General features: G+C 48.3%; 6 protein-coding genes across 6 annotated transcripts; 4 read left to right on the top strand and 2 right to left on the bottom strand.

The window, feature by feature from the left end:
- The first annotated feature begins 579 nt into the window (after window positions 1–579).
- GGS25DRAFT_75242 (fatty acid desaturase) lies at window positions 580–3,076 on the top strand. The gene is made up of 2 exons (XM_049265997.1): window positions 580–984; window positions 1,060–3,076. The coding sequence occupies exons 1-2, from the start codon at window positions 791–793 to the stop codon at window positions 2,567–2,569; spliced, it is 1,704 nt and encodes a 567-aa protein (XP_049112040.1). The 5' UTR covers window positions 580–790; the 3' UTR covers window positions 2,570–3,076.
- Window positions 3,077–4,036: 960 nt separating this feature from the next.
- Window positions 4,037–4,290, top strand: GGS25DRAFT_525996 (uncharacterized protein; the record flags this gene model as incomplete). The annotated part of the gene is made up of 2 exons (XM_049264903.1): window positions 4,037–4,099; window positions 4,162–4,290. 2 exons carry the CDS (start codon window positions 4,037–4,039, stop codon window positions 4,288–4,290), a joined length of 192 nt encoding a protein of 63 aa, XP_049112039.1.
- A 705-nt stretch (window positions 4,291–4,995) lies between these two features.
- On the bottom strand, window positions 4,996–5,898 carry GGS25DRAFT_509407 (uncharacterized protein). Its single transcript, XM_049262560.1, has one exon. It carries the CDS (start codon window positions 5,549–5,551, stop codon window positions 5,300–5,302), a length of 252 nt encoding a protein of 83 aa, XP_049112038.1. The 5' UTR covers window positions 5,552–5,898; the 3' UTR covers window positions 4,996–5,299.
- A 474-nt stretch (window positions 5,899–6,372) lies between these two features.
- GGS25DRAFT_527967 (vacuole morphology and inheritance protein) lies at window positions 6,373–9,775 on the top strand (the record flags this gene model as incomplete). Its single annotated transcript, XM_049265135.1, has 9 exons — window positions 6,373–6,440; window positions 6,538–6,700; window positions 6,779–6,946; window positions 7,010–7,688; window positions 7,742–8,625; window positions 8,674–8,792; window positions 8,864–8,943; window positions 9,003–9,162; window positions 9,292–9,775. The coding sequence occupies 9 exons, from the start codon at window positions 6,373–6,375 to the stop codon at window positions 9,641–9,643; spliced, it is 2,673 nt and encodes an 890-aa protein (XP_049112037.1). The 3' UTR covers window positions 9,644–9,775.
- Window positions 9,776–11,102, bottom strand: GGS25DRAFT_75065 (uncharacterized protein). Its single transcript, XM_049265996.1, has one exon. The coding sequence runs from the start codon at window positions 10,909–10,911 to the stop codon at window positions 9,907–9,909; it is 1,005 nt and encodes a 334-aa protein (XP_049112036.1). The 5' UTR covers window positions 10,912–11,102; the 3' UTR covers window positions 9,776–9,906.
- Window positions 11,103–11,592: 490 nt separating this feature from the next.
- Window positions 11,593–13,797, top strand: GGS25DRAFT_75051 (DnaJ domain-containing protein). The gene is made up of 2 exons (XM_049265995.1): window positions 11,593–12,729; window positions 12,797–13,797. The coding sequence occupies exons 1-2, from the start codon at window positions 11,743–11,745 to the stop codon at window positions 13,388–13,390; spliced, it is 1,581 nt and encodes a 526-aa protein (XP_049112035.1). The 5' UTR covers window positions 11,593–11,742; the 3' UTR covers window positions 13,391–13,797.
- Window positions 13,798–14,528: the final 731 nt, after the last annotated feature.

Here is a 14,528-nt window from a genome sequence, read left to right as displayed (position 1 = left end):
ATTGTGAGAGCTTTCTTGGCGACAAACGTTTGGGAATAAAGCCAATGAACAAGGGGCCAGCATTAGAATCTGCTTGACGAGACTATTCGCCTATCTGCCCGGCAACATGGAAATAGGGGCCCAGGGGTAGAAGATACCGAACGTTTGGAAGCTAAGTCATACGAGGTCATCCCACGCAAGCCAGCTGGTTCACATTTATGGCAGACATAGAAGAGAAGAAAGAAGAAAAAGATTGGGCAGAGGCACGAAAAGAAATAATACTTCTGCAGTACATGCCGTTACGTCCCTAGCTAGGGACTCCCCAGTAGATCTCAGGGGTCCAGGCCAGGGCCAAGGACTAGAGATCAAGGATCAAGGGTCAAGGGTCAGGGTTGGTTCGAGTGATTGTGGCCAGTGGCCAGTGAATCCAAGATTGGAGAAGGTGCGGAGAATGGATGTGGCTTCGTGAGTTAATCTACAATGATTGGCCAATTTCTGCGAGTTTAGCCCAAACGGAATGCTTGGAGGACAAACCCCCCACTTTGGTGTCCACCGCTAGTTTCTTCGATTTGACAAAAGTCAATTAACATTAATCCTTCCATGATTTGTTAGTTACATATAATACATAACTACACGTGTATGTACTAGGTAGTAAAGTATGAAATATTGCTAACCTAGTACAATACAATACATTTTCTTCATCTTTCCCCATTCCCCATAACATTGAAATGGTTGTGTAAGACTACTTAAAACGAAGCGACCTCTACGCCTTCCTATATAATCATCTCCTTTTTATCTAAGACACTGGTAGATGACTAAAATGGCCGAGAAAAAGTATCCTCTCCTCTCCAGGAGAGAGATCGAGGGCCTAATCGCCGACGGACGCAGCATCTTTATTGTTGACCAACAGGTCTTCAAGGCAGACGCTTGGCTCCAGTACCACCCAGGTGGTGACAAGGCCATCCGACACATGGTTGGTCGAGATGCCACCGATGAAGTGAACGCGTTTGTGCTACCTTAATCCCGAACATTTACATGATATATCAAAATGTATACTAACACATCATCTTCACCAAACAGTCTCCATTCCCCCGAAGCAAGGCAGCAGATGAACCGTTATCGAATTGGAAGGATCGACGGAAGATGGACCAACTTTATCCCCCCTATACAGGGCGGGAAGTTCAGGTTGTTGTCGGACAACCAGGGCGTTGAAGACGCTGAGACCACCACAGGAGAATGCGACTCGGCTTCTATAGGAACCTTGAGTAGTCCGACTTCCCGCGACCCCTCTCCGGTGTTTGACGGTGCCGAATCCGCCCTACGAAAGCGACGGGCTGCCAATGAAATACCACCTGGCTCACCCTCAACAGCCTCAGTATCTTCCGTCGAGCCTGAGAATGACGGGATGTCATACCTGGATACCATCACAAAGGAAAAGACGACGCTGGATCTGGAAAAGTATCCTTCCCTGGATTTTACTACCCAGGATAGTATAGTGACCAAGTATCGTGCCTTGGGTGAACGCATCAAAGCCGAAGGTCTCTATAAATGCAACTATGGGGCATATGCAATTGAGCTTTCACGATATTCCCTCCTTTTTGGTCTTGCCTTTCTCTTCCTACATTGGGGTTGGTACGCCCTGAGTGCGGTGTGCTTGGGTGCATTCTGGCACCAACTTGTCTTTACGGCCCACGATGCTGGCCACATGGGTATCACCCATGGCTTCCACACAGATACCGTCATTGGTATAATAATTGCCGACTTTTTGGGGGGTCTATCTCTGGGATGGTGGAAGCGGAACCACAATGTGCACCACATCGTCACCAATGCACCCGAGCACGACCCGGATATCGAGCACATGCCTTTCATGGCCGTGTCTCATCGTTTCTTTCATTCTCTCCGTTCTACCTACTACGATCACGTAATGGAATACGATGCTGTCGCAAAGTTTGCCCTCAAGATCCAGCCGTACACGTATTATATACTGCTACTTTTTGGGCGTTTAAATCTCTACCGTCTATCTTGGGATTATCTGATCATGGGAAGAGGTCCCCGGAAGGGACCAGCGTGGTGGCACAGGTGGCTCGAGATCACCGGCCAAATTTTCTTCTGGACATGGTACTTCTATGGTATCGTCTACAAGTCGATTCCCAACAACGGGGATCGATTCATCTTCTTCCTCATCAGCCACATGGTCCCGATGCCTGTACATGCGCAAATCTGCCTTTCTCATTTCGCCATGAGCACGTCCGATCTTGGGCCTCATGAATCGTTTCCTCAGAAGATGCTTCGCACGACCATGGACGTGGACTGTCCCCAGTGGTTAGATTTCTTCCATGGTGGCCTCCAATTCCAGGTCATACACCATCTATACCCTCGAATCCCACGTCACAATCTCCGGCGCACCCAGAAGCTGGTACAGGACTTCTGTAACGAAGTCGGCATTCCGTATGCCTTGTATGGATTCGTGGATGGTAACAAGAAGGTCGTCGGTACACTGGCCGAAGTGTCGAGGCAAGCAGCCATTCTCGCCAAGTGCCAGAAAGTCATATGTGAAAGTGATGATCCTATTCATGGGCATCATCACTGAAGTCTCGATATGACACCTGCTGTAACGTTGTAGTCTTCATAGACCTTGTAATTAGTAACTTCCGCCCCTTGGCGGAACGCCCACGTGGGAATGGCCTTGGACATAGATGGTGTTGCAACTTTTTGCAACTTTTGCCGTATCTTACGATTATCTCCCACTTAATGTAACCATGCTGAGATGCCTTCAGACCAAATCCCCTCAACCTTGGCGAAGTATTTACTGTTGATCCGCATCATAGTTCTTTACGAATGACGAATTGAATGACCCGAATGAGACTCAAGCCAACGAGAGGGTTTCATGGCGTGCCAATGTTTTGGCAAGCAAGGGCAGTCAAACCTACCAATAGCCTTGCTGCTTTGATGTACAGCCTGTCGACACTCTGACTGGAGTTGGGCGGTGTGTCAGTCGCTAGGAGTATCTTACCCCGAGACCTCCGAATTCTCTCCAGAATCGGGTTCCTATTCCCGTAGAGAGGGGAGGGCGGTCGACTACGTTGGTGCCCTACCGGGCGAGGGGATATTTGCCCGAACTCGTCCACGATGTATGCCTCTTTTCTATGATATGATATGGCAGTCTATACTCAGACTTGAATGAATCATTATACATTATACAACCTTGATTGACTCCCTATGTCTCGATCTAAGCTACCGATTAGTAGTTGTTTTTAAGCTACCTGCTTACGTATATCGCGTTCTCGGCATTTCATTGACTCCCTGCCGACGGATAGAAGGATGTCAATGGAGAGTTGGGCGAAGCTCGTCAGGTTGAACGAGTGAGCACGAGTTCTCATTCTCGGTTCCTACATGACGCGTCTATCTGTATTGGCCGCCAGATGCTGATATGTAGCAGTTCCATCGCTTTCTTGCAGGAATACGTGCCTTGGCCCAGTTGCTTGGATAGATTTCGATCACACTCTCTATATGAGTAGGGTGCGAAAGGCTAGCATATTTTTCCTTCACCGGCCTCCAGGTGGGTGATGTAAGTAGCCGCGCCAAAGAAGGAGATTGGCAGAAATGCTCCTCATGTCGTTCTGCAGCACGTCAGTCGCTCAGTTGTTTGCTACGGTCGTACATTTCACAACAATGCTTCCTGCAGCCTTCTTTGCATACCGAGGACCTATGGAAAAGACTCCGCTGTCAATTCTTCGCGGAAAATCCTTGCTCACTCGCACAGCCGTAATATCTTCAGCAGTAGGCAGAGGGGGAAAAAAAAGCAAATATTCTGACCATGATTGGTGACTGGGATTGCACAGATCATCAATCCTGTCTCTTCAAGGCACGGACAACGACATGTATAGTGTATATATATTAGAACCTATCCTCGCTGTCTCGGCTCATGGCCGATTTTCAACCATACTCACCAGTGTTGCAAGCCTACAGTTCATCATCCAACTACCCTTGATATCCACTTGACATATCGTCTTTCAAGCGAAACCCCAAGTCTACCATAGTCATCTCTATCTCGAAAATGAGTCCCGCGAAGATGGACGAAAATGCAGCCGCGCGGATTCAAAAGGCTCGTGGCCAAAAAGTAATATATTACTACCTACACCACCCAAGCTAGGTAGATGTCCCTTACTTACCATTGAGTAGGACTCCTTCGCCAAACGCGCAGAGATGGCCGCACGCAATAACAAAGACCAGAAGCGCGACGGCCTGGACGGTTCTTGGCGCAAAAGTGATTCCGGCCAAAAGAAGGCCGATGGCAATCCCGAGAAATAAAGAGAAACGGAGCTTAGAATCCCCCCCAATCCACTACCCACGGAGTTCTTGGGTTCCTACCCATGCCATTCAACAATTAGGGGCGAGGGTGGTGGCAGCGCCTGAAAAGGGGGGGGGGGGGGGGGGTTTAGGGGGCTTGCGAGTCCCCTTTTGCTTTTTTGTTTCGTGCCCTTTTTTTGCTTTTTTTTGCGATAGATGACAGGAACAAGAACAGGGGAAACTTTGGTCTGGGGGCGTCGATGAAAAAGCCGGGCTGTGTCGTACGATTTGGATTGTAACTGTACGTAGGAATGAGATCTCTGCGCCGGTAATAATGCCGACATATAGACGTCACTTGCGTTCTCTCGTGCATATCCCACATTGATTTCTTCTCTCTGCTTCTCTCGCTCACCCACTCCTATCCCACGGCCTAACGCGGGATGTATCTTGGATATGCCTACCTATGTAACTGTAGATGGAAGCATCGAGTTTGCCTCCCTTTTTTTTTTTTTTTTTTTTTTTTTTTTTTTCGGTTTTTGCTTTTTCTTTTCCTAGTGAGGAGGGGAGAACGCGTAAGGTAGCAGAATAGCCGCCGCGGTGGCACGATGCTTACTGTAGGACTTTAGAAAAGAGGCGTTGTTTCGTCGTTGCTGCCGCTGCTGCCAAGGTTACCCACTTGATATGTCAATTATACATATGTACACGATGCGTACCCCGACAAGTTCAGGGCGAAATCTGACATGTCTTTTCAGTTCATGTACCGACTGACCGGTTCAAGTGGCTGTACCTACTACATGTAGTAGGTATGTGCCCACAGACTTGGCGCTACATACATACGGAGTCAGTTGAACTACCTAATGAACGGCTACATATATAGGCACCTATCAACAAGCCGCGTAAGAGAAAAGGGGGGAATAAAAACACATATATAAATGCTTGGACGGTGTTTAAAACTCAATGCTCCTTAAGTTGTTGTTATGCTTCTGGTTATGCTTCTGGCCGTTTATTGATTGCTCTACCCCCTTTTTTCTCAGCTGTCGGTGTATAAGCCCACGGTATCGCCAGCGCGGTAGTGATAGATTATTTGTACAGTTGTTGAATTAGTTTGAAGTGGATGAGAGTGGTAGCAGGCATGTATTAAAAGAGATGATTTGAAAAGAGATGATTTGAACTGATGGCTGGGGACAGTTATGTCGCACTTCCGATCTCGCGTACTACTAGTAGTAACTACCTGTCCAGCACATGTATGTAACTGATGTAAGATACATCCTGTAAGATACATCCATGATGTATGTATCTATCTACCTAAGGTTACATATATAGGTACCTAACCTTAGGGTAGCTTGATTGCCGCCTAATTGAGGTTACTTTAGCTGCTTAGGTACCTACAGTTTCAGGTGTTGAGATCGTCCCAATGCACTGGGCCCGGGCGCCTTGGCACCTGTGCCACACTGGCCTTGATACGCAAAACAGTTCGTTGAAGGTTAAAACCTTAGGGAACTCTTTCTACTACGTAGGTACCTAGGTAGTAAAAATTACTACTAGCAATACCTTCAGCCTTGTTAGCCTCCGATGGTCAGCTGGTGATATTGCAAACTTGCCCCGCCATTGAAATGATTGAATAGGTACGAACCCTTGCAAGTACATATTTACATCATCGGTTGCTTCATCCTACTTCATCCCCGTCAATTCAACAGTCTTGTTTTCAATTATTACTTTACTTTTTATTCCATCTACACAGTCTTTTGAACCACAAGACTTACCTACTAAACTACCTAGTAGGTGCCTACCGAGCATACTGAGTAACTAGATATCTCATTTGACTTATTGCTTCTGTTTTTGTCTTTGTTTCTGTTTCTATTTCTGCTTCTATCGCTATCTCCTTCTATACATCACAATACAATTCAATTCAATACTACCCTTTCACTCTTACCGTTCATCCGGCTAGTCTCTTGAGTCTTGGGCACTCATATCTGCGGGGCACTATATGTGAACTAAACTAGCTACTTCATCGGCAATCCAGCATAGCAATGGTAACGTGACCTGCGATTATTGAAGAAGAAGACGACGAAGAAGACGGACGAAGACGAAGACGGCGCAGAAATGGAGCCCATTATTCAACGTCTTCTTAATGATAAGTTGTATGATAAGAGGAAGACCGGTGCCCTTGAGTAAGTCCTTCTAGTTCATCTTCTCTCCCCCTTTTTTTATTAGCCAGTTAAATCCCATTATCCGAGCATATCTCTTTAACCTGACCTACTATTATAGACTCGAACGCTCTATTCGAGAGCTTGTGTTAGCCAAGGATTATAAAAGGGTTTCGGATATTCTTGAGCAGTTGTGTAACGAATATGCTTATGCTGTCCACCAACCCCATGCCCGAAATGGGGGGTTGATAGGTTTAGCTGCCGCCGCAATCGCCCTCGGTTCAGTATGTTTACTTTGCTTTTTCCACTTGTCTGGTTGTATCCATACACACGCGAGACTTTTCAAACTAATTCGGCCCAAGGAACTACCAAGATATCTCGAGGTTATCGTTCCCCCCGTCCTAGCCTGCTTTACTGATCAAGATGCTCGTGTCCGGTATTATGCTTGCGAGTCTATGTACAATATCGCCAAGGTCGCTAAGGGAGAAATCTTGAAGTATTTCAATCACATTTTTGACGCTTTATGCAAGGTATATCCACCGACCCTAACCCCCCTCCTTTCCTTCTTGATTTGATATTGATCTTCTGTATAGCTAGGAGCAGACTCGGAACTTTCTGTGAAGAATGGTGCCGAGCTTCTTGATCGCCTGATCAAGGATATTGTCTCCGAGTCTGCAGCCACCTATGTGTCCGTCCTCGAGGCTGACCCGCCTCCGCCCTATGAGGCGAAGGGCTCTGAGAACGGATCTTCACCCCACCCGGGCCCGCCAACAGCCTTCTCCTTACCGGACTTCATACCGCTTCTGAAGGAGCGGATATGGGTCATGAATCCATTTACCAGGACCTTTCTCGTTGGTTGGATCACTTTGCTCGACTCTATCCCAGACCTGGAACTAGTCACATATTTACCCGAATTCCTAGGAGGTTTGCTGAAGTTTCTCAGTGGCAACAATGCTGACGTTCATGCTGCCACACAGGGGTGTTTAGATAAGTTCTTGAATGAGATCAAGCGGATTGCAAGAGTGAAAAAGGGGATAGCCGAAAGTAAGAAGTCGAAGGGGGACGGCAAGAGAAAACGAGAGGACTCTGTCGACAGCGGCAGTTTACGTCTAGCGCACGGCGAAGCCGATGAAGCAGAGTCTGCTACTGCTAATGATGATGACGATGACGGCGAAGTTAGTAGTGAGGATGACTGGATCCCGGGGCAAGATGTCCAGATTAACTATAAGGCCATCCTGGAAATTTTGACCGCAACGCTCGATTCCCCTCTCGGTGTGTAGTATCTCTAATCATACGATTCTCCCGAAGATGCTAATATTGCGTAGAGGAAGATAGCCTCCTGGAGAGTTTGCGTTGGGTGGTATCGTTTCTAGATATTTGTCCCGAGGAGGTCTTGCCCTTCACCCCTAAAATACTGGCTCATCTCCTTCCAGCAATGGCCAGCGGTGTCGAACCGATTCGCCAAGCTGCCGCGAGGGTGAATTCCTCACTGATGGACTACGTTGTTTCCCTCACAGACGAAAACGATGGACCGCCGAGCCAAGGACCCACGCGGTCGTCAGCACCTAACGTTACAGATCAGCCAGAGAGAACTTCAAGCACACGCGCCTCATTATCGAGCAGTCGTGAAATCGACCCGCGTAGCCCAACACCAGCTCAAAACCGTCGAGCGCCCACCCCCGCTCAATCACTAAACCCCCAACCAGATTTGGATTACGCCGCTGCGGTGAATTCTCTTACTTTGCTATTCTTGAATGACCATGAAGCAACCCGCGTTGCGGCACTAACCTGGCTCATCATGTTGCACCGCAAAGCGCCGAGGAAAATCGTCGCGTTCAACGACGGAACATTTCCTGCTCTCCTTAAGACGCTTTCGGACCCCGCAGAAGCCGTTGTTACCAAGGACTTACAGCTGCTGTCGCAGATATCGAGGAACAGTGAAGACGACTACTTCTCTAACTTTATGGTCAGCCTCCTCCAGCTTTTCTCCACCGACAGAAAGTTACTGGAAACTCGAGGGAATCTAATCATTCGCCAACTATGCATGACTTTGAGCCCCGAGAGGATATATCGTACACTAGCAGAGACAATTGAGAAAGAGGAGGATGTCGAGTTTGCTAGTATCATGGTACAAAATCTTAACAATAATCTTATCACAGCGCCTGAGCTGGCCGACCTCAGAAAGCGATTACGAAACCTAGAAACAAAGGTTGGTCACTTGTTTACCCAACTAACAATATGCTCACAAGTTTTGTAGGATGGCCAACTCTTCTTCGTCGCTCTTTTCCGTTCTTGGTGCTACAATGCCGTTGCCACCTTTTCCCTATGTCTACTCGCCCAAGCATACGAGGCCGCATACAATCTCCTGCAAATCTTGTAAGTGATATACCACTACTTTGTCAAAAGGCTTCGCTTCAGACATAGTACATATGACTAACAAACATAAGTGCGGAGCTCGAGATGACAGTGAATATCCTTATTCAAATCGATAAGCTTGTTCAGCTTATTGAATCGCCCGTTTTTACCTGTAAGTTTTGTATGCACGATGCTTCACTCCTTTAGCTGGGTTAACGTTCAACTCTTTAGATCTTCGGCTTCAGCTGCTTGAACCCGAGAAGTATCCGTACCTCTATAAATGTCTCTTCGGATTATTGATGCTTTTGCCACAATCATCTGCTTTTGCTGCTCTCAAAAACAGATTGAATAGTGTAAGCTCGATAGGCTACTTGCAGATCGCGCCTCGACCGTATGTACCACCCTACACAATCCCTCCTAAACATTTCAGACAAGGTTCTGTAGCCGAAGTTGTTTCTTCTATCCAAAATTATGCCCCTCTTACCCAAAGTGCACATGACACTCATGCTTCATCCATCAGTTCTGGCCCCACACCTAGCACGTCAAACTACGATCGACCAAACAGATTAGGAAAAGGCCGCGAGGAAGGTACAATTCGATGGGAACAGCTCCTAGAAAAGTTTAGAAGTGTACAGGAGAAGGCGAGACGAGCACATAGGATGATGGATGGCGGTAGTATCGAAGATGGGCCGGACTTTGGTGAGTTACGTATTACGGAGAAGGAGCCGCCACGACCCGCCACCGGACCGACCGTGCCCCCGAAAGAGCCGACACAGGCCGCAGCACCGCAGAAGCGCTCGGGACTTGGAAGACAATTCGGAAGACTCGGGGCGTCGGTTTCGGGAAGAGGGAAACGTTCCCAACAACAATAAGCCTTGGAGTTGGTTTTTAGTGACGGCCCGAAATAGGTGACGTTTTGTCTACGCCAATGAGTTAGAAGGGCGAGGGATATACATATACATACGCATGCATTTAGAGGGGGTTTCTACCGAGGTGCTTGCACATGCGGGTGGAATTCTGATTGGTTTTGTACTAAGTATCGTTTATCGTGTAGCGGGAATACCCAGAGTATAACGAACGAAGCTATAATATTAATGTCGTGCATACAACCTGTATTGCGCAGCGCTTTTCCCCATCATAGTCTCCTCCTGGTCTTAACCGGGCTTTCTCGCTCCACTAACTTCTCAAAATTCGTATCGCGCTGTTCGGTTGCCTCTCGAAGTTCAGTGCGGAGAATTTCCAACTGGACACGAGCGGCCTCGATATCGGGGGACAGACCGGCAAACGCCTTGACCTGGACATCCAGGTTCTTCTTCCTCGCCAATAACTCAAGATAGGCCTCTTCATCCTTCTGGACATCTTCGACGGTGAGAGTTGGTATCCCGACTGACTTCTCGAGGGAAATGACCTGCTGCTGGAGCTCGGGCAGCTTGGTCTCTGTACCCTTGATCTGGCGCTGCAGCTCCAGGTTCTGCTTGGCCAGGTCGGGCGCCAGCTGGTACTCGTCACCGTGCCGGAGGTCCTCCAAAAACGCCTCTATGCGGGTGGATTCGCGGTCCAGGTACCGTCGCAACAGGTCTACACGCTCGGACGCATCCTCGAGCTCCGAGGCCCGCCCTTGCAGGTCCACGAAGGCGGCGCCTAGGCTCTCGGGCGTCGGCTGCGCAACACCCAGGTCCACGGCCATGTTGGCCATGGCATCGAGGGCCGTGGACCCTTCCCTGGACAGGCGAGCTTCCAGGGCGGCGAGGAGGTCTGCGGCTAGGGATTCCCCGGTGGGCAGGCCGCCGGCCTTCTTGTCTCTCGGGAACTCTTCTTCTTCCTTCTCCTCCTCCTCCCGGCGCCGCTCCCGCCTCGCCTGCTCGCTGGCCCGCACGTCCTCGAGGGCGGCCTCCTCGACGCGGGCGAGCTGGTCGCGGTCCTCGTCGGCGGCCTCGTTGGCGGCGGCGAGGGCGAGCAGGGCGCGCAGGGTGTCGGGGTTGCGCTCAAAGGGGGGGATCCTGCTGCTGCCGTTGCTGGTGCTGTACTTGCTGCGCAGCCAGCTGTCGACGTAGCTCCAGTCCTTGGCGGTGGACGCGGCGGCGCGGGCGACGGAGGGGGAGAAGATGGCGGCTTGGGAGGGGGTTTTGAGGTGGGACATTGTTATTTGTGTTTTTGTGTTTTGGTTATAGTCTGAATAGATGTGTAGGTACCTAGTTTTATTGAGGGGGGTTGGAAATCTGTAGCTAAACTACCTAGGTACATAATTTGTGAATAGTTACAAATTGTAGGTACGAAGTAGAATAGAATTATACGCGAAGGTAAGAAAGACACGCGACTTGCAGGGGTATTGAATCGAATTGAATTGAATAGCGTTAGATTTGGCGGGGTGCGGCTAGCTGGCTACAAACGGCCTTCGGCGAGTCGATTTCCTTGCCATAGCCCCTCCTACCTTTTTAGGCAAAGGCGTGGTGTGGCGCGTAATCTAATCTACAATCTTATGTTTAGTATGTATTTATGTAGGTATGTATGTACATCGCGCCTGGAAGCTTGAGGTCATTTCTACCATGTATCTTCCAACAATAGAAGTGGCCAGCTTGTCCATGCAGGGATTACTTTGTTTAGCAAGTACGAATTTAACACATACTACCACAGTCATATGGTAAAGTATCATCTTAACAAATACATCTAGATTCTAGATACGTTACCACTTTGTTATGTACCTGAAGTTAATTATCTTTTAAACTTCCAAAGTTCCCCGTTGCTCATTTCATCGTTTGTCTTTTCTGTCCTTTTTTGTTTTTTTTAAATGTCAACATTTGAAGTTGTGATTTGATCAAATAATTATATTCTTGATCTTACATAGTAAATACCTAACTTCTAAGTTATAACTCTTCGCCTTACTGTTACTTACTTTTTATTATCCTACTCTTACTCATCAAACCCTGAAGGCGTACGCGCCAACAGGCATATCCAGTATCGCCTTGAAACCATGATTGTTCCTCTGTCGGCGCTGGCTATTGCTGCCACTGCCCTCTCTGCTAGTTCCGTTCAAGCCCTCTCCGCTTCAGATATACCCTCCGATACTCCCATCTCGGCCCTGCTCTCCTCGGCGCAATCACACTTAGCCAAAGGCGAGACAAACGAGGCCTTGACGTATTACGATGCCGCTATCGCCCGTGACCCCCGCGACTACCTAACTCATTTCAAACGCGCTACCACTTACCTGTCCCTCGGCCGCACGTCGCAAGCTACCTCCGACTTTAACACCGTCCTAAACCTGAGACCGGACTTCGAGGGCGCACATCTCCAACTCGGCAAGATTAAAGCCAAAAGTGCCGACTGGGATGGCGCCAAAGCACATTATATCTCGGCCAAGCACAAGCCGGGCTCTTCTGAATTCGACAGACTCACAGAAGCCCAGGGTGCTGCCAAATTAGCAGAAGTCGCTGCACAGAGCGGAAATTGGGACGAATGTATCACTCAAGCTGGCGAGGCCATCTATGTCGCAAACCGAGCGCCTAACCTTCGAGAACTGCGCGTCAAGTGTCGTTTTGAGAAAGGAGAAGTCGAAGAAGGAATGGGCGACTTACATCACATTCTACAGATGAAGGCAGGCGATACTACGCCGTATCTACAGATCTCTGCCACCACCTTCTATGGTTTAGGAGACTTGGAACAGGGTATGACACAGATCAAGAAATGTTTGCACTCAGATCCCGAATCCAAGTCTTGCAAGAAACTGCTGAAGCAAGAGAAGAATGTGGACAAGACGTTAACCAAGGTCAACAAGGCTCTTGAGAGAAACCAGCCCATGACTGGAGTCAAGTTGTTAGTGCCATCTGGTGAAGACCAAGGCCTGATCCACGAGGTGGAAGAGCAAGTCAAGGAGTTGAAGAAGGATGGCATCATTCCAGAACGCGCACCGAATGTGTTATTGGCCAGGCTGGTTGAAACAGCCTGCCAAGCTTACTACGAGGTATGACATTTGCTTATCCAAGACTTGTGGACTGAGACAGTTGCTAACGAATGACTCACATGCACAGGCGAATGCGAAGAAGGCAAGCACGTATTGCGCGAAGTCTTTGGAGTTGAATCAGGATTCGTTCTATGGTCTCTTGTACAAGGCCAAGTCACAATTAGAAGCAGAAGACTTTGAGCCTTGTATCGCAACGCTCAAGAAAGCCGCGGAGGTTAGACCTGACAAGAACGACGTGGTCAACCCCTTGATGCAGAAAGCCGAGGTAGCCCTCAAGCGTAGCAAGACCAAGGATTACTACAAGGTTCTCGGTGTTGCCCACGACGCAGATGAGCGACAAGTCAAGTCAGCCTACCGAAAACTAACCAAGATACATCATCCGGACAAGGCGATCCAGCAAGGCTTGACCAAGGAGGAGGCGGAGAAGAAGATGGCGAGCATCAACGAAGCATACGAGGTCCTGAGCAACCCGGAGCTGCGCGCGCGCTTCGATAGGGGTGACGACCCCAACTCTCACGAACAGCAGAACCCCTTCCAACAAGGCAACCCGTTCGGCGGCGGCGGCAGTCCATTTATGTTCCAGCAAGGCGGACGTCAGCAGTTCCAGTTCAAATTCGGATCCGGAGGCGGTGGATTCCCGGGTGGGTTCCCATTCGGCTAAGACATGCATTTCAAGACAAAAGACAAGGGAGAGGTCTCGCATGGCAATGGATCATTGGAGTTTTGTGGAGTTTTTTTTTTTTTTTTTTTTCGTCTGCCTCTTTTTGATGGCACATCATGGTGCATACCTAGGTATGTATGCATGCATGGTAGTAAATACAGATATCTATTTAGCCAGCCAAGCCAGTTTTTGAAGATTTTATTCCCGGTCTTGTCAGATGTGCTGGTCTGTTGGGATTAGGTACATACATACTGGTAATGTCCTGCTTGGGGATTATAGTCGTGGCGTCCTTGACCCCCCCTTTTCCATCCTCGTCTCGGGGACGATGTAGATAGGTAAGTTTGTCTAGTGTACTGTAGGACTACGATTTCGAGTTGTCACTTTTAATCAAACTTCGTGTGGTGATATCTACTGTACCTAGCTACGTATACCTATTACCGTCCCTTGTAGTGGCAGTATGTGGGTGGATATGATAGCAAGTCATCATCTCCCCCCCCTCTCCCCCTTTTTTCTTATATGTGATATCCAAATAACTACCTATTATACCTCCACTTAGCTATGCAAGTAAGTTCGTTGAGATAGATCACTTCCAATCAACCTCTCTCTGCCTTTGGCGGGTACTTAGCAGATAGGAAATATCGGAGACACATGTGCGGAACTACCATGCGTGGACATGTACCTAGGTATACATTACCTACATGTAGGACTTACATTGAGGCTTGCAGGATGTACATATCATATATCATGTAACCTAGGTATGTACGCCACGCTAATATATAAAATTTTTCTTCTCTTTTACATATCATGCGCCTACCCATGCATATATCTCATATAGAATACCCAGTATATGATACACAAAGGTATATAGAAACCCCTACATACTGACGCAGTGCCTATCATGCTGCTTACGGCGTAACTACAATAAGCGCACGCACCCTTCGAGCGAGAACTCTACATAGGGGGGTTAAGGTATAAGGTATTAGGGACCTATTAAGCAGTCACGAAGGAAAAAAAAAGAAACAATAAAGTTGAAAAAACAGTAGCCAGTTTGTTGATATGTTGAACGTGATGATTCAACGTCTCATTCCATTTCATATTCCTAGTCTCATTCATCTGTTCGTTCAATGCCGTTCGAGAG

Source organism: Hypoxylon fragiforme (assembly GCF_022984875.1).
Source record: "Hypoxylon fragiforme strain CBS 206.31 chromosome Unknown GGS25scaffold_10, whole genome shotgun sequence".
In the NCBI taxonomy this organism is placed as follows: domain Eukaryota; kingdom Fungi; phylum Ascomycota; class Sordariomycetes; order Xylariales; family Hypoxylaceae; genus Hypoxylon; species Hypoxylon fragiforme.
The sequence above is the reverse complement of the archived record's forward strand: the minus strand, read 5'-3'. Positions and strand labels throughout refer to the sequence as shown.

Bases quoted from the DNA above. Each gene is read 5' to 3' on its own strand.
- GGS25DRAFT_509407 (XM_049262560.1), bottom strand. From the start codon at position 5,551: ATGTATCTTACAGGATGTATCTTACATCAGTTACATACATGTGCTGGA.
- GGS25DRAFT_75242 (XM_049265997.1), top strand. From the start codon at position 791: ATGACTAAAATGGCCGAGAAAAAGTATCCTCTCCTCTCCAGGAGAGAG. The intron at 985-1,059 runs GTTTGTGCTACC...TTCACCAAACAG, and splicing joins GCCACCGATGAAGTGAACGC to TCTCCATTCCCCCGAAGCAA.
- GGS25DRAFT_75065 (XM_049265996.1), bottom strand. From the start codon at position 10,911: ATGTCCCACCTCAAAACCCCCTCCCAAGCCGCCATCTTCTCCCCCTCC.
- GGS25DRAFT_75051 (XM_049265995.1), top strand. From the start codon at position 11,743: ATGATTGTTCCTCTGTCGGCGCTGGCTATTGCTGCCACTGCCCTCTCT. The intron at 12,730-12,796 runs GTATGACATTTG...TCACATGCACAG, and splicing joins CCTGCCAAGCTTACTACGAG to GCGAATGCGAAGAAGGCAAG.